The sequence below is a fragment of the Uloborus diversus genome, chromosome 2 (assembly GCF_026930045.1).
Source record: "Uloborus diversus isolate 005 chromosome 2, Udiv.v.3.1, whole genome shotgun sequence".
NCBI lineage: Eukaryota > Metazoa > Arthropoda > Arachnida > Araneae > Uloboridae > Uloborus > Uloborus diversus.
This window is the reverse complement of record NC_072732.1, coordinates 216,839,948-216,861,420: the sequence shown is the minus strand read 5'-3', so window position 1 is coordinate 216,861,420 and position 21,473 is coordinate 216,839,948. Positions and strand designations below refer to the sequence as shown.

General features: G+C 34.6%; 1 protein-coding gene across 1 annotated transcript in view; it reads right to left on the bottom strand.

Annotated features, from left to right (window-relative positions):
• LOC129216806 (disks large homolog 1-like) overlaps positions 1-21,473 on the bottom strand; it is a 175,217-nt gene that overhangs the window by 12,100 nt on the left and 141,644 nt on the right. The window contains exons 16-18 of the mRNA XM_054851023.1: positions 17,786-17,806; positions 6,814-6,858; positions 3,300-3,350 (exon numbers count right to left, since the gene is read on the bottom strand). Coding sequence (XP_054706998.1) covers positions 3,300-3,350; positions 6,814-6,858; positions 17,786-17,806 — 117 coding nt within the window. The remainder of the gene's footprint in view (positions 1-3,299; positions 3,351-6,813; positions 6,859-17,785; positions 17,807-21,473) is intronic.

Genomic DNA, 21,473 nt, shown 5'->3' with positions numbered 1-21,473 from the left:
GGGGCCTCTCCCCCGGAAAATTTTCGAAATTGTAGTCTTAAAAACTCAATTTTAGGCAATATTTGGTGATGTCAGGGGAGCGTAGGTTCAGGGTTTCTCCTGCTGCAATTATTCGGAAGTGGAAATCCAAAAACAGAATTTCAAATTATCTTCGAGTATATGCTATGAAGAGCGGTTCCGGGGGCTCTCCTCTGAAATTAAAAAAAAAAAAATATTAGCTCTGAAAACGCAGTTTTAGAAGATCTTTGGTGATTTTAAGTCGAGATAGATTCCAAGGCCATCCACCAGAAAATTTTCAAATTGAAGTCTTAAAAGCCTTTTTTGGTAAAGACTAGGGCACCGGCAGTTACTCGAAGTTAAGTTCCAAAAACGCAATTTCTGCTGACCTTCAGTGATGTTAGGAAAAGGAGTTTTCAGGAGGCTCACCCGGGAAAATTTTCGAAATTGAAGCACTAAAAACGAGATTTAAAACGTTCTTCATTGATGATGCCGAAAGAGAGGCGGGGATGGGGCACTTTCCCAGAAATTTTTGATACTGTTAATTTAAAAACCCAGTTTTAGACCATCTTTGGGAATGTTAAAAAATGGGAGAGGTTCGAGTGCTTTCCTCCAGCAACTTTCGAAACTGGAATTCCATGTTATGGCGGGAGTGGATTCTGCTGTTCTCTTTGGAAATTATTCAAAATTGAAGCCCAAAAATTTAAATTTTACGCGATCTTCGATGATATTAGGAGGGGGGGGGGGGAGATTCTGGGGACCACCGGAATTCTTTCAACATTGTCACATTTCACATCCATCAACCTATTTTCTTTCTAAACTGAGGGGCCCGAAACTGTAAGTTTGTGCAGCGTACAGAATACTTTAATGTTTCGTCAAAAAATGTTTGAAATTCACATTTCGGCGGCCTTTGGGCTTTGATTTGATAATCTTAATAATGTAGAGTCTTTCATGCTCCTCAATGGTATTTTAAAATTGCATTTTCTAAAATAATTTTACGGAAAAAAATATTTTGTCACTTTTATTCGAATAGTTATAAACAGGGTCGCCGAGAGCAAAAAGGGAAAAAATGACATAGGTCAATATTTTTCACAGGCCCCCTTCTACACCTTTCGCCATTAGGATATTTTACACTCTTCACGAGTTCAATTCCGAGCCGGGCCCCTATTCTCCAACTAAGCTGACATGACCTCACGTCGGCCCTTGTTGTAAGTTGCATTTTAGAGCAATTGTGAATTGTCATTTATAAATAAAAGCGTCAAAGAAACCAAACGTATTTTAACTTTTTACGACCGCTAAGGTTTCCGTGTTTTTTTTATTCATTTTTTTATTACACCACTAAAAATGTATTGGCAGCCCAAGGGCCCGACTAACTAAAAGTAAGACTCTAGGCTCACATTAATTTGGAGGCCCCCTGAAGACTATGCAGTGCTTGAATTACATTTTTAAGGCACGAATGCACTTTTGGAGGCCTTTTTGTCTAATCACACAACTATGTATAAATCACTTATGTTCATTTTTGAATCCCGTTTGAGCTCCCTTATAATCGTGAACAAGGAAATTCGTTACTGGCAGAATGATTAAAAATTCCCCTTTAAAGAAGTTTTTTTCCAATTAATAAGTCATAATTTATAATTATAGTTTTTTTAAAAATACGTGTATTTTTTCATATTGTTGCAATGCTATGCATAATTCTTTGAAAAATGTGGAGCCCCATAGGAACATGGGGCCCCTTGCCTAGGCCTAGTCAGCCTGTTATGGTAATCAGGCCCTGGACAGTTCCATTTCAGAAAAAAGGGCTGAGGCTGTGTTTTACGCATTTGCGTTATTCTAAACACATGCGCGCAAAATTTACATTTTGCTGTTAGTAGACAGGCCCGAAATACTTTGCTGTTAGTTGATCGGCCCAATGCATGACCGGCCCACCGGGCAAATGCCCGGTTGCCCGCCGGCTGTATCCGCCACTGGTAGTTTCACATGCTAATTTCAGAGATTATTTGACCACCTGAGTTCAGCGAAGTTCAGCGAAGTTACCGACTTCATAATTCAGTAAATTAACGCCCATTAGCCAGGGCTAAAAGCAAAAATACGTGAAATACAAAACCGTACGTGAATATACCTTGCCTCGCGTTCAATCTTCGAGTTGAACCGAACCATTGCTTCGGTCACTCGTCCGGTCTGCTAATTCTATATTAGCTACCAGTTTGTTTTGCACTCTTGGCTTCCTTAAGAGGTTTTCCATCTCCAGCTCAGTCACTTTCCTATGCCGGGCTGATGAGTGCTAATAAGCACGAAACTGCAGTCCTCGGCTGGAAATGACTGAGCTGGCGGTGTATTTCACGTATTTTCGACTTCATAATGTTCTCAAAAGTCAAGCTTCGGTATACTTCAATCATTTTACTAAAGTGTCTAAGAACCCTCAAAATTTTAGATCTCCTGGAGAAGAACATCACATTAAGTAAGAAAGTTTCGCTATTATTTGAGCTGAGTCGCACTAGCTTTGGCTGGAAACCAGGTAGCAAAGGTGCGTAAAATGGCTGCAAAAACAAAACATCATAGATTCATTCCAAGTCACGTGACCTGGCGGTTCCCATCTCACCATCTCCGACTTGGACCCCTTCAGAGATGTGCGGACATACCTTTGAAACTAACCTATGCAAATTTTCTGCTTCCTAGACACAAATCATTAAAATCTAAGATACCCCAAAAAGAAAAAAAAAGTGGGCTCCGAAGTGGCCTCTAATGGGGGGGGGGGGGGAACGGAGCTAAATATGGCACTTCGTTTCGCAAAGATGACCTGCCAGTTTGAAGCCCCCTTTTTTTTATTGATCCTCAGGATTTGGGTCTTGAAAATTGAAAATTCGTATAGGTTAGTTTCAAAGGTATGTCTGCACCTCTATAAAATTTCTTTCAAATCGGAGATGGTCGGGGGAAGACGACGTGGTCATTTGACATGGAATGCCTCAGTGATGTTTAGTTTTTGACGCAAGTTTTGCTATTTGTTTCCTTCCAAAGTCAGTGCGATTCAGCTTAAATAATAGCGAATCTGCTGTGATCTGCTCACGCAGAAAAATTTTGGGCCTTATACTATGACGTAGGTCTGACGCTCATGGGCTCTTTCTCTATTATTAAAGGACAAAGTTATGTCCGCTGATGCATAAGTATCGCTTGAACATGAAAATTCCAAAAAGTGCAACAATAACTGCTGTTTTAATAATTAGTCAAGAGAAAAAGTTAACAATGGCAAGAAGAATAATTAACTCTGATACATAACACCTAATAATAACGTCTAAAATACTCACTCTCTTGTTGTACGACGGCCTCGTACGATAGGACTGGCTCCTCCGTGCCCCCTGTAAGAAAAAAAGAAAAAAAAAAAAAAAAGAAAAATTAATTTGAGTTATGACATCTTGAATTCAAATTATGTTTTTCGCAATCACGAGTGTGTGTATGTAGGCGTGTGTGTTTGTGTGTGAGGGGTATGTGTGTTTGTGTGTAGGGGTTAAGTGTATGTGTGTGTAGGCATGTGTGTTTGTGTCTGTGTGCTGGCATAAGTGTGTGGGTAGTTGTGTGTATGAATGTGTGTGTGGGGGGGGAATGTGTATATGTGTGTAGGCATATGTGTTTGTGTCTGTGTGCAGGCATCAATGGGAATAAAAGATATAAAATAAAACAACACGGTACGCACTGCATGCAGTAAAATTAAAATGATGCACAAAATAGTACTGTACAGTAGAAACAGTAGCAATATTTACGAGTTAAAAAATGAGCATACTAGTGATGATTTATGCTCCAAGATCAGATCGTTGTTCTTATCTAATACATCTTTAAATAAGTTTCACCTTTTATTCAAAACGTTTCAATTTGTGGTTACATCTCCTCTACCTGATCTTTTTATTAATCCACAATGCAAGAGCGCGCGTAGCTTCCATTTTCATAATTTTTACTTTGCTAGACTGCTCTGCAAGCTTCAATATTGAAACTAAGTTCTAAACTTTTACAGACATCTTTTTGTTTTGACTTTTAATTGTACAAATGGAAGATTCACTCATACTTATTGTCGCGCTACCTTCGACGTTTGTAATTGTTCAAGCATATCGAGAATCTTAGCCTTTTTAAATTTTTTTTATCAGAAATTTTCTTTTTCTTCACATTTTCAAACTTTAGATGAAGGTGCCATTATGGTTATTTGATGCACTAGACTAGTTTGGCGTGGGAACTTGGCTGTCAGTGATGCTCAAAGGGACGTAATAACATTCACGAAATCAATTTTTAGTAGCTAATAACGAAGCTGATACTTCCTTCTAAAAAAATTCATGTTGTGGGCGAAAAATTCGTGTTAGCTCTAAAATTCGCTACTCGTGAAAAATTCGCGTTATAGCCATATCGCGCAAGTCGGATCGCGTTGTAGCGGGAGTCGACTGTACATAACGTCAGTTGTTAACTGCAGAAATTAATAAACTATTTGCAATATGAAAAAAATGAAACTAAATAAAAACTAATCTTTACCTTTACTAATAATAAAGCTGAAAGTTTCTGTCTCTGGATGTCTGTTACCGCGCATAGAGCCTAGTCCGTTCGACAGACTTTCATGAAATTTGGCACAGAATTAATTCGTAGCATAAGAATGAGTTCCTCGCAGCGATTTTTCAAAAATTCGATTTTGTTCTTTTTCCATTCCAATTTTAAGAACATTTTAACGATCAAATTATCATAAGGTGAACGAACAAACTACCATAACGTGGACGATTAAATTAACATAGCATATTGGCGAGAAAATCATCATCAATTATTCGTAAATATACAGGCAAATCAAATGACCTTTTAATTTTCTACTACGAGCAAAGCCGTGTGGGTACCACACACTAATCCTCCATAATCTACATTTTAACTCATCATCGAATCAAGAAAAAAATAAATAAATAAAAGAGAGAGAAGTGAAAAACATCTTAAGTATACAGTCGAGCCCGCTTAATAGAATATCGGTTAAAGGAATATCCCGCTTAATATAATACATTTTCAATATACCAAACCAATGCAATGTGCTATTTTGATACCGGTTAATGGAATATCCTGCTTACTAGAATAATTTTTCGTGGCAAAATGGCTATTCCATTAAGCGGGTTCGACTGTATAAGTTTTAAGCTACCGCCCTGTTAAGGTGGAATCACATGCATATACAGACAGTCCACTTATGGCATCCAGAGACTGTAGTTTCGTTTTTGTTATGGACGCATTAATCAGGAACAGTCAATAAGCTCGCTGGAGGTTGGATGTCTTCTCATCGAAACAGAGATTGCCTTAAAAAATAAGCTTTCATATAATAACCTGTAAGTTACTGCCCTGGGCGGTGGCTAACGGCTTATTATCTAAACTTTTACCTTCATTTTACGCGTTAAGCAGCAACGATGTTTGATGACTCTCGCCAGTTTTCTAAGATAAATATTAGCTACCAGTTTGCTAGTAATCTCAGCTCCAATGAGATGACATTTGCCTCCAGCTGGGTTATTGACTATTCCAGACTGATAAGTCCATAACAAGGACGAAATTACAGTCTATGTATGTCATAACCGGTATGACGGTATTTGCATTTTTTCGGCGTTATCAGGCGTTTAGTATTAAAACCAGTCCCATTCATGAATTTACCAAATTAATTTCATTTTATAATTTGATAGTTTTTGCTAGAAACTATCCCGTTACAAAGCGATTTGGAAAGCATCCAGCGCAATCTGGTAGAAAACTGCAAATAAAACTGGTTTTATTTGATTAAAAAAAAAAAAAAATCAATCTAGGTACTTTTTTCTTCTTGTAAAATTTTAGAAAGTGTGTTGATCTTATTTTGATACTTAACTTCTTTCATATAATACTTTGCCAGAGTTCTCCATTCAAGATATTTTGTCGTTTCAATTTCACACATATGATACATTTTTTAAAAACAACACGTTCGCAATTTTGATCTAATTAATTAAAATTTTTATTTTATGATTCAACAACTTAATTATAAATTTACTTAACACTTTCAGGTCTGAGCCATTTCGACCGCATATCTCCCTCCAGACTGGGTTTTTTTGGCGCTTTGCATTACTTTGTAAAAAATACTTTTAAGATGTGTATTTTGTCTGAAATTTTTTTTAAAAAAGTTCCGCATAGGAAAACATCATTTTTAACCATAAAAGTTTACCCAGACTCAATTAAAAACTTACTTAAATCTTCAACAAATATCTGAAAGTAGGTTTAATTTGAAAACAAACATTATTCAATAAAATTTGCTTTTGTATTGTATATTTCAAAGAACAAACTCGTATTTAAACCCCCTATTCTATCACGATTCATGTAATTATTTCTGCCTGGTGCTGCCATCTATATATATGTATATTTTGAATGTAAAAAGTTCGTAGATAGTATCTAAGACGGGTTAGAAACGTATGGAACTCGTACTTTTATAGCTAAGAGAGTAAAAATTTGACCCCGAGAGATTCTCAGGCTTTGTTCCCTTCCCCAAAAACGGCAACCCGACTGACGCTCGGGCATAGACCTCAAAGTGTTAAGTTAACAGAGTTTATTTCCAACATTTTAAGATGGCAAAAATGACAAATCCGTATTCAGATACATAAAAATCCATTGACGTTCGCAATTTTGATCAAATTATTAAAATTTTTATTTTATGACTCAACAACTTAATTATAAATAGACTTAAGTTAACAGAGTTTATTTCCAATATTTTAAGACCGCAAAAATGACAAATCAGTATTCTGATATATACAAATCTATTGAAAAAGCAGTGACACAAATTATTAAAAAAAATCGTTAACTTACGTAAGCTGCTGGTCTCCGGGTCGCTTGTGTTGGAAATATTGAGTTCTGCATGCAATGAAAAGAAATGCATCATGAAACCAAGGGTACAACAAAATTTGGCAGGTCATTCATAAACCAAAGCATAGTAGGTTAATAAAATGCAATAATCACACCGAGGTTAAAATATTAATTGACTGCTAACAAGACAAGAGGTTAACAGAAATGAACAAGATCAAGCATATGTCAGTGACTGATAGGGTTCAATATTAATGGAATCCACATAGTTGAGTTTTAAGAGAAAATTTACAAGGTCAAATGAAAATAAGATAACAAGTAGCCCTACCCAAGTATCACACACCTATTTGAATAAAACTTTGCACATCAATAGAACACTTAGAAATATTGAACACGTATTTTTTTTTTTTTATCGGCAACAAACGCTTTTAACGGGGAGAAATTTACGCCTAAATATTGGATAATCTGGATATTAAAGTGTACAATATATTCTTTTATTTTAAATTTCAACTACAAAATTCAAATAGTGATTGAAAAAACTAAACAAACTACAGTTGGCATATTTCAGGATTTTTCTGAAAACACTATTAATAGGAGTAAACCATCTGTCCAATTCATACCCTGTAGCGGGGCTAGTTGCCTATAAGCAATTCCATGTCAAATCAATCATCTTTTTTGACCTGACAATTTCCTATTTCAATAAAATTTAGCAGGAACGACACAAATGACAAGATAAGCCCTTTTTTAGATTCCTATTTTGAAAAACTCTCCAAATAGGAAGGAAATTTCGAATTTTTAGGAATAATAAAGATCTGTAATAAAAACCCAGTAAGTGCGAAAAACAGTGACTAGTGTGTTCTTAGAAATGACTGCAACTTCCCCCTAATTATAGTAGAATCAAAATTCATAAATCATTGTGAAGTTAAAAAAATAAGCTTTCTGTTTATATATTACATGATTCTCGAGGTAGATGCGATGGATGGTTTACCCCTATTAATAGTTGTTTCAGAAAAATTCCAAAGCACACCAACTTCAGCTTGTTTGGTTTTTTTTTCAAATTTTCAATCAGTTTTGGAATTTTTGTAATTAAAACTCAAAATAAAAGAATATTTCCTCCTTTAATATCCCAATTATTCAATATTTATAGTTAAATTTCACTTCGTTAAAATGTTTATTGCCAAAACAAAAATACGTGTTGACTATTATTAAGTGTTTAATTGATGTGCTAAGTTGTATTCAAATCGGTGGGTGACGCATGGGTAGGGTTACCTGTAAGTTATACAATAAATATTGAAACAAGAATTAATGAGGTTAAGTATTAATAGACAAACAACAAGGTCATACATGAACATAATCAACAAGATTAAATGTTAAAATAAAACTAATTAGGTGAGTTATTTACTGGAATTCAACAAGACCAAATATTTAACAATTCGACAAGACACTGTTAAAAATTTTCCGGAAAATTTACGGTAATTGTTACTGGCATCCATGTTGCCAGTAACTATTACCGTAAAAATCAAATGTTGCTGTAAAATTTTACGGTTTCCTCGGTAGACCACAGCAACCAATTGGCGCTGGGATCGCTTATTTTTCCGGTATAAATTACCGTAGAAATCAGCGATGCGTTAAGTCTGCCAGTTTACAGTAACAATTACCAGAAAATCTTCCTGAATTTTTAACAGTGGAGGAACACATTTGAGGGCCCAAGACACGCATTCAATTCCACGTTATCTATAAATGTAAAGCTGCTTAAAAATTCAAGATTCAAAAAATAAAATAAGAAATAAAAAAAAGGTGATGCAATTGAAAAGGCGTAGTTGACACTCCCCTTGAAATTTTTCAGTCGTAAAGCAGCAACTAATTAAGTTGTGGTGGTTTTAAGAAAAACAAAACGAGCAGAATTTGATCCTTCAGGACTTTGATAACTGACGGTTTGCAATAAGGGATTGCTGTTTACGGGATGACAGTAAAAGACGATTTAGCATTTTAAAACGTTAGTAAATTTCGTCCTCTAACAGAGAAGAAAATTTGAAAATCTTATAAGGTCAAGCTACGATTGTAAAAAATGTTGACATTTCAGTTGCATGCCTATTTTAAAAAAGAAGAAGAAGAAAAGAACAAAAGAAAAAATAAAATAACTTCTTTGTTCAAACTTTTCAGTTTCCCTGACTGCGATAAGTCTGCCAAAAGAAAAATGATAAATATGAAATCTGCCGAGAAGCTCTTCAGTCCCATAAACTTAAAAATTCTGGTTTATATAAAAAAAAACAAAAAGATTTGAAAACATGAAAGTTATCACAATAAATCAACAGGAGGAATAGTGAATGAAAAAGACTTTCAATGGGGTCTTTTCCGAAATTTTAAAAGTATTTTTTTTTCTGAAAGAGCAATCCAAAAACATAGGATTTGACCACTTTTTAAATAATTAGACAAAGTTTAATATTTTTCAACAATTATTTTAATCGGTGTACAGATTCAGTTTCATTTTTTCACGCTTCTGCTCCTGACATCACAAGCGATGAAATGCCTTTCACTGAAGCCATTATCTCAGAGCGAAATATTTAATTCGCTTCTTTACTCATATGAGCTGGTAACAATACAGGGTTCATACACTTTTGGTTAAAAAAAGTTCCCTGACTTTTCCAGGTTTTCCAGGTTGTTTTTTAGAAAATTCCAGGTTACTTGCTTCATTCAAAATTTAAGTTTAAATAGTAATATTTTCAAAATAATTAAAATTGTTTAAAGTAGCAATGCAGAAGAACTGAAACTTCTCCCCTTAGATTTAAAAAAAAAAAAATAACTTGGAATTTTTTTTCCCTGTTTTAATTTGTTTACTATTTGTTGAAAATAGAGTACTTTCAACTTATTTTTGCGTTTCTTTGATGTCACGTATAATATTATAGCGTTTTGCTGTAGTCCTGCAGCAACCTTTTAGCATCCACTTTTGGTTTACAATACTTCTTTTTATTTTCTTATTAGTAGGTTACACAAAACATATTGAGCAAAATGCAAAGCTAAATTTCAGTATAAATATGATTAACTTGTTGCATCAATCGGCATACGATGTAATGCATAGTAACAAAAATCAACATCCGCCAATCATAGGTCAATGCCAATAATCTTTTTTTTTTTTTTTTTTTTTTTTTTCACATATTAAAGGACGCTTACATTAAAATTTCAAATTTTCTTTTCCAGAAAGTAATAGTTAATTTTCAAAAATTCATAACTTTTTGCACATTTAAGGTTATTTTCAATAGTACACATTGATATAAACATCCAATTCTGTTTCTGGAAGTTTAAGTCTACTTCTATTGTGCAAACGATCAAATATGGCGACAGAGTGAAAAATTTAAAATAATAAGTAGATTTTTGGATTTGTAGTATAAAAGTAGTAATAAATAATTAATAATCCTTAAAAAACTACAATAAAAGCAAAATAGTCAGTATTTAGCACATAAGAGTCTAAATCAATTAGAACAAAAAAATGTTATGAAGATTAAATTTTGCATTTTTCCAGAAAATAATTACAAATTATCAGGAAAAAAAGGCACAATTTGTGTTGTTTTCAATAGTTTGCATTGCAATTAACATCCAATGCCGTTTTCGGGAACTTAGGCACTTAAAAAGTCTTGTGTACTTCCATCTTGGGAATGACCAAATATGGCGGCTATGCCCCAAAATATGAAATAACTTTTTCAATTTGTCGCATGAAGACAATTAAAAATAATAAATCTTCATCAAACTGCAATTCATTGAAAAGTTTTTATCACATTTGCGTCCGAGGCAGTGAGGATAAGATTAAGTTTTAAGTACAAAATTTTTCATTTCTCAAGGAAATTATTTTAAATAATAATAATAATAGAAAAACAATTTGCAGACCATTTTTTGTTATCTTCATCAGTTTTCAATTAAAGAAAACATCCAATTCTGCTTTGTTTTTAGAAACCTAGGCATTTTAGGATCGTATCTACTTCCATCTTGTGAATGACCAAAGATGGCGACTACGTTTCACACGTAGCTGAAATGATTTTCCGATCAAAAAAAAAAAAAAAACGATTTTCCCCGATCGACCCTCCCAACTACAGGTTGTGCTTCCGAAGCAGTAAATTGTCTTCTCTCCTGTTGAGTTTGTGCATAATTCGTGACTAACTAACTACTGAGAGCCAAAAATGGCGGCTGCTGAAGATTTTTTGGGATCGCCACTTTTTTCATTGCTTTAAAATTGTTACAATTTTTTTATATACATCGGTAAAAATGAAGATTAGATCTCATAAAACAAAATTCCCTGGGAAAAAATTGGCAAAAGAAAAATTTTGGGGACACGTTTGGAAAATTCCCTGACACTTTTGACTATGTCATTTTCAATGATAATTTCAGGTTTTCCCGGAGCGTACGAACCCTGAAACGAACAGAATGTTGTGGCAACCCATCTAAAACTTCAGGCAGTAGAAAGAAATGCGTTCCCCTCACTGACTCCATATAAGAAAATCTTCGCTCTTTTGGCGCATGTTTCGTTGTGAAAAAAAAAAAAGCGTTCATTTTTCGATTGCAGTTTTTAAGTGCCAGCGTTGGTTTAGATAAAAATTTACAATTTTTTTCGTGAAATCACAATAAAAACGAAGACTAGATCTCATGGTACTTAATTCCTTGGGAAAAAACTGGAAAAAAAAATTTTTGGAGGACAAAATTTGAAAACTCCCTGACTTTTCCCTGACATTTTTGACAGTGTCATTTTCCCTGACAATTCCCGGTTTTCCCGGAATTCCCGGAGCGTACGAACCCTGCAATATGATTGATAGCAAGCGTAGAGCGCAGTACTTAATTCGCTTCTGAATTATCATAACCTGGAAACAAGGTAGACAGCAAGCGTAAATATTCAGGGCGCCAGTGGAATGCACCAAACTTCGTCACTTGTGACCGAATTTAAAAAAATAATTAAAAATTAAACGTTTTGAAAATAAAAGATTTTCCTCGCTCCATTTTCTTTTTTTTTTTTTTTTTTTTTGCTCTTCCTACCAACTTCAGTGACTAAAAGTTGCACTTTTGACTGATGGAAACAACCCCATTCTACAACCAAAACTGAAAACATTACCGGCGTAAGTGTGTTGCCCGAAAAGAAACTACTGTAAATGGAACAAGTTATATTCATAAAAAGAACAAGCACTGTTGGTTCTCTGCTTAACGACAATCGCTATTTTAAGACAATTGCGTTGTTTTTGGAAAATCAAATTAACCAAGGCATTTCTAGAATATAAGCAAAAACCCTTATCAACACCGGAATAATACTGTCGTGGACAAGTAAGAGGCAATAACTGAACATTTTTCATTTTTGTTATCCATTGTAATACGTTAACTTTATTGTACAGTAATAGAAAAAAAAACGAAACACTTTTAATTATTCGGCCATTATACATGCTAGAAAGGAAAGAAAGGCCTTATCCGTCTTGGTTTAAAGTCTTCTTTAAAACTACTTAGGTAAAATTTTGATAAGGAACCATATACAAAGCAAAATTCGCACCAACTCTTGATTTTCAAACAGGAACCCCTATTTTTTGCTACATTATTTTTTATTTTATGTTCAGACAGCAAAATGCAGCCAATGTACGAAATTTCATTGAATTCTGTGCAGTAGAACAGGAGTTATTAACGAAAAACGTTTTAGGGACCGTCACCACATTGTAAACGCTTCTTTCAAGGTTACGGCTTATCAAGTAATGGAGTGTAAACAAAAAAAAATCGAGATTATCCAGCTCAATGGCATGATTTTTTTTAAGTTCTCTTTTTTTTTTCCGTAATTCGATACTTTTTGGCCGATAATGTTGCGCCACACAGCGATTTACGGTCGAAAACTTTTTTTTTTTGAAAAAAAGATTAAAATATTTACTGATTTTTGTCTATCTGGATTAACCTAAAAAAGACGGCTGGGGTTTGGCTGGTCCATCGTATAGATCGTTGTTTAATAAATCGAGTAATGACAAATTAAAAGTAATGGAACTTTTTGACTTTTCCTAATATGAACCTATTAGATTGCTTATATAATCATTTAAACCTCATAGAAATGTAAATATCCAACCTTATACCTAGAGTCATGATGCGAATATGTTTGATAAATGTATTTCACCTACGTTACAGGTTTATTTTGGAATAAATAGAAAGTCTTTGACATAAAATGGAGTTGCGCGTTTTTAGTTTCGCAGAACGGCGGCAGAAATTTGGGCCATCGCACACAAAAATATAAAAAAATATACCGCACAACGTGGGAAGACGCAGCATTAAATAGATTAAAGACACGAGCGAAGCAAGGTCCATTTATTCCATGAAAATTTTCTCTAAATACATAAAATGAACGAAGTATCACAACCTAAAAAATAAAACAGAAACAGGAGAATATAAATACCCGTTAATGAGCAAACCGTTCATACTCGAACTTTATTTGGGAAAAATTTGGTTATTTGAATTAACACAGTGGACAAACACAGTAATTGTTTTAGCGGCTGTTTTGTAATCAAAAAACCAGAATTTGTTTAAAATCTAAATTGTATGCGCAAGATCATAATGAGTGGTATTATTTAAAAAGCATAACATTATTGGCAGTTTTAATTAAACATGTAATTGCTCTTAAAAGCAATTTAGGAAAGTAATTTCTAAATGCTGTTTCTAGCAACGAGATTCGAGATGTTCCAACCCGTAATTTAAAAAGACAAAGTTATTTTATCTTAAACCAAGGTGAACCAAAATTAGACTTCTTGTCATTTCTCTAATTTCATAACTTTGCACTTGCAAACCAAAGCTTAGCTTTATTTAATTTTGTATCGTGCACCATAAACTTGTAAACAAACAATTTCCATAGCATCGGGCCTCAGACTGTCGCAAAACTACACGTAGCATACCCGACAGTCGATTCAAGCGATCCAGAGACAACAATTTCCATCTTGCTGTGGATTTTGCAAATCGGAATCGAATCAATCGGAAGGGATGCAGAAGTCACCACATTGAAGCTGAGAGTGCGAACAAACTGGTAGGTAAAGTAAATTTATCTGCTGTATGTTTACGGCCTCTCACAGGTGAGATAAATTTTCTTCATCCACCAGTTTTTAGGCACTCTCAGCTTCAATGACATGACATCTGCTTCATTGGTCGTTAAAAACCTAGTTCAAGGCGTTTATGCTCATTATTCGGACCAACAGCAGCCTTCGAATGGGATAACTAAACCGCAATTATATCGCAGTGAAGACGCGGGTCAAATTCCAGCCCGCGAAACTGGTGGATGTGGCCCGTTGTTTGCTTAAAGCATAAGATCAGAAGGTAGAATTAGTTCCGGTGTCATAAAGTTGGAGACGAATATTCAGACATTGGATTCTGAAAAAAAACGTGCATTTAATAAGATAAGCATTTAGTAGTTGATAACAATAATTTATTATAACTTTCTTTCTTTTTCCATATTTTTCCATGTTATTCAAAAAAGAAGAAAATAATTTGAAATTTTATCTGTCTTACGAGAATGATTTTAATGTGAAATGCACGGACAATGACAGAGAAAGTAAGTAGAAAAATAATATTTAAATTATAATTAAGAATAGACAAAAACTCAACTTAATCTGACACCCAAATTAATGTTTTGTTAAATCTTTGACGAAGTCAAAAAAAAAAAAAAGTTCACAATTAGCCACAACTACTACTTTTGTGCAGAATACGGGCTCAATGCACGCTGCCCACTACTGCGACTGACATATCCTCCCCTAGATCTTAACACATTGAAAATTATTCAAACACTTTACAAAAAAAAAAATAAATAAATAATAATAATAATAATAATTCCTAAAAACCAGAAAACTTATCGAAAAGAAAACATTACCTATTGACCCATCTGGATACTGTTAAAGAGGAAATTTGACGCTGTCGGCTATTTTTCGAGTGCTTTTTCCCGATTTGAACGAGGTAATAGTTTTTCCTTTTAGCAAATTATCACCGATAAGAGCCAATAATTCTACACTGCCTATTGCAACATGACTAGCAAGAAAATGAGGTTTTATTGTATGTTTCTATGAAAAAGTTGTGCATGTTAATTTTTGTTTTCTGACTTATTGTTTTACAAAAGGCAATGGCTAAACGCAGAAAAAAAAAAAAAAAAAAAAAGACAAAAGTATTTTAAGTGTCGCTTTTAATTTTAAAAGTTCTATAAAATATTCTTTTATTGGACAATGAAGTAGTGTTTCGCATTATTTACACATTGACGTTTGAACGATAGCCACAAAAAACTGAAGGTTGCAATATTGTGTTGTTCTTCTGCAGAGACAGCGAATACATTTATACATTTTAAAAATTCATTGACATAACTCTAATGCAGAAAAACCACGTTATAATTGGTTTGCTTATTTTGTTGAACAATTTTTTTCTTTTTTTACGAAGAAACTAACTTTCATAATTTCTGTTTTAAAAAAGTATAGGGTCCCCTAAAGTGGGAAAAAATGAATTTTTAAGCATAGCGCGAAAACTACTGAATATTTTGAGCTCAAATTTTGGATTCCCTCATAAGAGCTCTTCTTGATTGTTTCTCTGTTAAAATTTAATATGGTTTCAGATCATATTTTTTTCAAAAAATATTATAAGAATTCATAAAAAAATTAAATTTGCATTTTTGTTGATGAAAAGGATGTTTTTATTATTGGGCCGATTCATATTTTGATATAAAAAAACAATCTTTGCCGTGCCTAATCTAGTTTTTGTGTTATGAGCAAAAGTATCAAATTACGTTTTAACATTACGAGAGGAGTTTTTCAAAACTCGATTCTGAAGTAACGGCTGGATCGAATTCAACAAAATTTTGTATACAAAGTTAAAAAAGGATGCTGATCACAAACATGTGATAAAAAAGGGGGTTCTCATTGAAAAATTTGAAGTTGATGTTCGTTTTAATATGAAGACGACCCCTTAACAACAATTTTTTAACATAATTATGTAGAACTCTTTATTCCTGAAACAATAACACCTTACACGTGTCTCTAGTGTCAATAGTCTTTGAATACGATCGAGTGTTTCGTTTTTTTTTCTATGACTGTACAAGCTTGCTTTTTTGGTTTCTGCTGGAAAGAAAGCGACAAATTCTAACATTTTCCTATTTTTATATTGAATTAAAATGCGTTTCTTCCAATATCTCGAACCACGGCCCCACTAGATGGCGCTGACGCTTAACGGACCATGACAGTTTATGACTTTTCCTTATCAAACCGATGCAACTCATTCATCCACCAAACAATGTAACGTTTCAAAATTTGTTTATTTTTGATTGGACGGCCCCCATTTTGACCGCAAGTGGCGCTGAACGGAACCCCTGCATCCACCAATCAATGGCAACGTAATGGAAAACAGGGGTTCCCTGTAGCGCCCTCTTTGTTGCCACGAGTTTCAGCTATTGTCACGGCCTATAAGCGTAAGCGAAATTTAGTGGGGCCGTGCTCGAACACACATTTCTGCAGATACTGTCGTTTACCTGCCCACTGCAGAATAGCACAGTGCAGTTGACACACGCGATCTTATTGACTAGGTTGAAAAAAAAATCTTTAAAAACGCCGAATGTAAGAGGAAAAAATACTGAGATAGAAAAATACAAATGTATTATTTTTTAACATAGAGAGCAAAACACACCAAGAAGAGGACGTGTCTGGCTGATGAATACAATGTTCACGCTTTGACACAGCCAATACAATTAAAATGTAATGGCTGTTTTTCTTTTTTTTTTTATTAAGCTTATTTAGTATTTATGGAATACAAATGTACGTAACATATATGCTATGATTTTAAATGTAAATGCATTGGCGTGCGGTTCTCCAATACTGTAAATTGCGCTTCCAGCTGAATACTCTGACACGCTCTGTGGGAAGCTACAAATCGCGAGAAAATTAACATACTACGGTTATCAATGTGGCTAAAAAATAAATGTTCTGGAGAATTACATCCTGGTTGACCCCTAAACGTTTTCAACCAGTCACAGTCATAAAAATTTCCCACTGCCCAAAAACAATGCAAAAAAAAAAAAATAATAATTTGAATTTTGACATCTTGAATTCAAATTATGTTTTTCGCAATCACGAGTGTGTGTATGTAGGCGTGTGTGTTAGTGTGTACGGGTTATGTGTATGTGTGTTTGTGTCTGTGTGCTGGTATAAGTGTGTAGGTAGTTGTGTGTATGAATGTGTGTGGGGGGGAGGTATGTGTATGTGTGTGTAGGCATATGTGTTTGTGTCTGTGTGCAAGCATGAATGCGTGGGTAGTTGTGTGTATGCTTTTGTGTGCATGTAGGTGTCTGTATGTATGTGTATGTGTTTGTGTGTGCGTGCGTGTGTGTAGTTGTGTATGTATGCGCGTGTGTGTAGGACATGGATGCAACCTGGAGACGGCTTTCGCTAGAGGTGCAGCATCGTGAGGAGCCCGTCGCCGGTGATGGTGCGGAGGGTGGCGGTGGGAAAAATCAAAGGACCTCAAAAACAGTCAAATGAGAACAATAAGCAATCGTGATTGCTCAAAAAAAAAAAAAAGAGAGAGAGAAAGAAGCTTTTATTCTTTGCTGCTAGTATCCGCTGGCGAGATCTAATATTAACACTTTGGTACAACATTCATAAAGTATGTTTTGTCATTTCAACTGCTACGTTGGCACGAATACAACTCGAAGATTTTGCTGCCTTGGTTTACATCACTGTGAAATCAGCCAATCACAGGTCTCTGGATAAAAGTCGTTTGTAATGATGAGACAAACGCCTGCCAGTCAGCAAACTATAGAGTGTGGACATTAAATCTCATAGAGCCAATGAAGAGTTCAAAATATTTCGCAATTATCATAATGCTCTTCTCATGCGCAAACATGCAAACCATTCTCACTAAGACTTCCAGGCCACATTCAGATGAGGTAGACAATGGATAAAATTCACACTGAATGAATGTTATGCATGTAAAAGGAATCGAACTCAGGAAAACTAACCTTTAGTGGGTGATCCTTCCCCTGCTCAGCATCGGGACATGAAAAGCAAAAGATTACTCAATCAATCAATCAGTCAGTCATCAGTTAATCATTCATTGAGACAAACCAAAGAATTTCATGGGTCAATCACTCAGAATTAAGGATCAAAAGCAGGCGCAGGGGTAGATGCATTTTGGTTAGAGGGGTTAACTAATGAGAGCATAATAAAGCTTACTGCCCTAGAAAATGCCCTAATTAGTGACCCAGGGAAGCAGGGGGTTAGAGTTCCCCAGATGACATCATGAGAGTTTAAGGAGCGAAATACGATCTCACTGACAGAAGTTATTGACGAGGCTCTCCAGCTAACAATAAAAGAGAGAAACTATTTACTACGATTTTAATATTAACCTAAGTGGACATTTAACTCGTACATGCTATCCCAAACCACTTCTTCTCATTCCAACATGTATACTAGTTAAATATATTTCATTTGAAGTTTCATTTATTATACCAATTTTGCAGTAAGTTACACCCTAAAGCCAGGGCTAAGGCAGAAATACCTAAAATACACTGCCAGCTCAGTTATTCCATCCGAGGACTGCAGTTTCGTGCTTTTTAGCACTCATCAGAACAAAATAGAAATCACATGAGCTGGAGGCGAAAAATCTCTTAAGGGAGCCAAGAGAGCCAAACAAATTGGTAGCTAATGCAGAATTAGCAAACCAGCGGGCTTTAGGGCGGTAACTTACTACAAAATACCTTTGCTTTGCCATCAATCTTTGGGTTGAACCGCACCATTGCTGCGGTCGCTCATCTGGTTTGCTAATTCTGCATTAGCTACCAGTTTGTTTGGCTCTCTTGGCTCCCTTAAGAGATTTTTCGCCTCCAGCTCATGTGATTCCTATTCCGGGGCGATGAGTGCTAAAAAGCACGAAACTGCAGTCCTCGGATGGAATAACTGAGCTGGCGATGTATTTTGAATTATACCAATTTGTCAAGATTATGTTCAGACAGTTTTCATAAGCGTCACATTTTTGATATAGAAGTGCCAAAAAAAAAAGTTTCAATATCAACACACCAATCTTCGGAAACTAATTTAATGCATTCATTAGCTTTTTTTGTCAATTTTTACAGCTAATAGTCAGCGAAATGCTTCAACTCTGTTATTTTTTTCAACAAAATATTGCAATTTGCGTATGTTACTAAGAAATAATATGAAGATCATTTCAAGATCATTATTTTAAGAAAAATTATATATTTAATTATAATATGAACCCCGTTATGAACAATGAAATACCTTTTGTTTAATCTATGTTTCTGTTAGCTACTGAAAGTAACTATACCATCTGAAATACAATTTATACAGTGTATCTGAGTCATAGGAAATAGTATATTCATTTAAAAAAATGGTGCAAATATTCATGGTTTGTTGATGTTTTTTTTTTTTCAGAATACCTATGAATACACTAACGATAGCTATGTTGGGCAAAAAACTGTCTACCACAGCATTTTATTCTTTGAAGCTATCGCGATTCCGTCCGTGGACCAATGTAGGGAAAGCTATATTTCTATTCAGTAGTATTCTATGAGATTTCCAAAGGGCAATTAAAATTCGGAGCATACGAATGCTTATGTAATAAGGGATAGCCTGGGTTGAAAACGAAATAAAGTTGGCTGTAGCGGAAAAACGATGAAGTGAGATGAAAATGAAGACATTGACGTATCACACGAAAGGTTATCAAAAAATAAATGATCGTCCATATTTCTAAAAACCGCCTATGGTGATGAGAAGAAGGTGGTCCCGAATGCATATTCGTCCCGTTAAATTCCCAAATTCTGATGTTTGAAAAACTAGTTATTTTTCGTTCAACTTTCCCGTCCTCTAAGCAATTTTAGCAATAAATGTATGACTTCCTATTCAAAAGCTAAAATAATTTTCAATGTCCTTTATTCAAAATTTTAAACATATAAGTTCATTATTCTCTGCTAGGACACCCCCTTGAGGAACTTTCGCCATGCTTCTTTTTTCTTCCCACACCGACTGAATGAATTATACGAGGGTCGATCCAAAAGTAAGATTCCCATCAATTTTACAAATATATAGTACTGTATATTCTCTGTGAAATTTTCATCGTTGGAAAGAAAAAACGTTTCTCTATTTTTATACATAATCGCCATCTTTTTCTGTGCATTATTCTCGATGGTGTCATAACTTCTTTATCGAGTGTTACAGAATTCCACTACCAACCCACTGAGGAAGCGTTTCACCCTTTTCTGACTTCGTCGTCGCTCCGGAAACGTTGGCCATCAAAGTATTCCTTAAACTTATTAGTAGGAAACAAGTGGTAATCAATAGACTTGAGCTCCGGACTGCAAGGAGAGTGGGACATGACAGTCGACAAACCACTCCGTTCTTGATTGCAGTGACGCTTCCTCAACGGGTTGGCGGTGGAATTCTGTGACACTCGATAGAGAAATTAGGGCACCGTCGATAATAATGCACAGAAAAAGATGACGATTAAGTATAATAAAAAAATAGTTTAAAAAACTAAAAAAACACGCTTTCGTTGCAAAATGAACTTAAAAGTGAAAAATAATCTTTGGATGATAGTAGTTGACCAATCACTTAATTTTAATGTAATACAAAAAAGCGTGGGGTGCTGTCTATTTACATTTTTGCTTGGACAACAAATGGAAAAAATTCAAGACAACTGATAAGAAGCCCCCCCCCCCACACGCTTTTTTGTATTACATTAAAGTTAAGTGATTGGTCAACTACTATCATCCAAAGATTATTTTTCACTTTTAAGTTCATTTTGCTACGAAAGCGTGTTTTTTTAGTTTTTTAAACTATTATTTTATTTTTCTGTTCTTTAGTCTTATGTTGGAGAATTATCAGGCAAAGTTTTTTTTTTTTTGGGGGGGGGGGGTGCGGTATATAAAAATTTGAATCAGATTGGGACTTAATTGACAAAATTATTTATAAAAGGAGTGCGAGGTAATATCTTAAAGTTAAGATAAGAGCACTCCGATGGGAAGCTGCTATGAGTCCTCGATATATGTTTGCGGAAATCATATTTATATTACTTTGAAAATTTAAGATGCATTTGAATAAAAGTGTTGCTCAACAATGGTCTGATCAGCAATAAATTTCCAATTGAAGGCTCACCTAAATTTTGGCGTGAAATTAGTTTAAAACAATTATATTTCATGTTCTAATTACCTTGGAACATTGGAACAAATTTTGTCTGATGCAGAAAAATTAAAGGTTTTTTTGGATATTTTTAAATAATTTTTGCGAGCATTTTTTAATGTATTCTTTTAAATTTTTCCTCTTTGACATTGTTGGATTTATGCCAAAATATTGGTTAAAATTGGAGGAAACTAACAATTGAAAGAGTTAATTAATTAATTTAATTTGATTATAGAATATTGCATTGTCATCGGGTCTGAGGTCGCGTGCCAAATTTCAAAAGAATCCGATCGCAGGAAGTGAGCGAAATTTGAGTTGCAAGATTCCGTTACAAGATACATACATACATACATACATACATACACACATACATACAGGTGAAGCTAATAAAAGCGAGTTAAAAAATAGAGCAACGTTTTTTCTTTTCAACGATGTAAATTTCAATGAGAATAGACAGTGCTGTATGAAAAATTATCATATAAGCTTTGTGCTACAATATGATTTAAGTAAAAAACC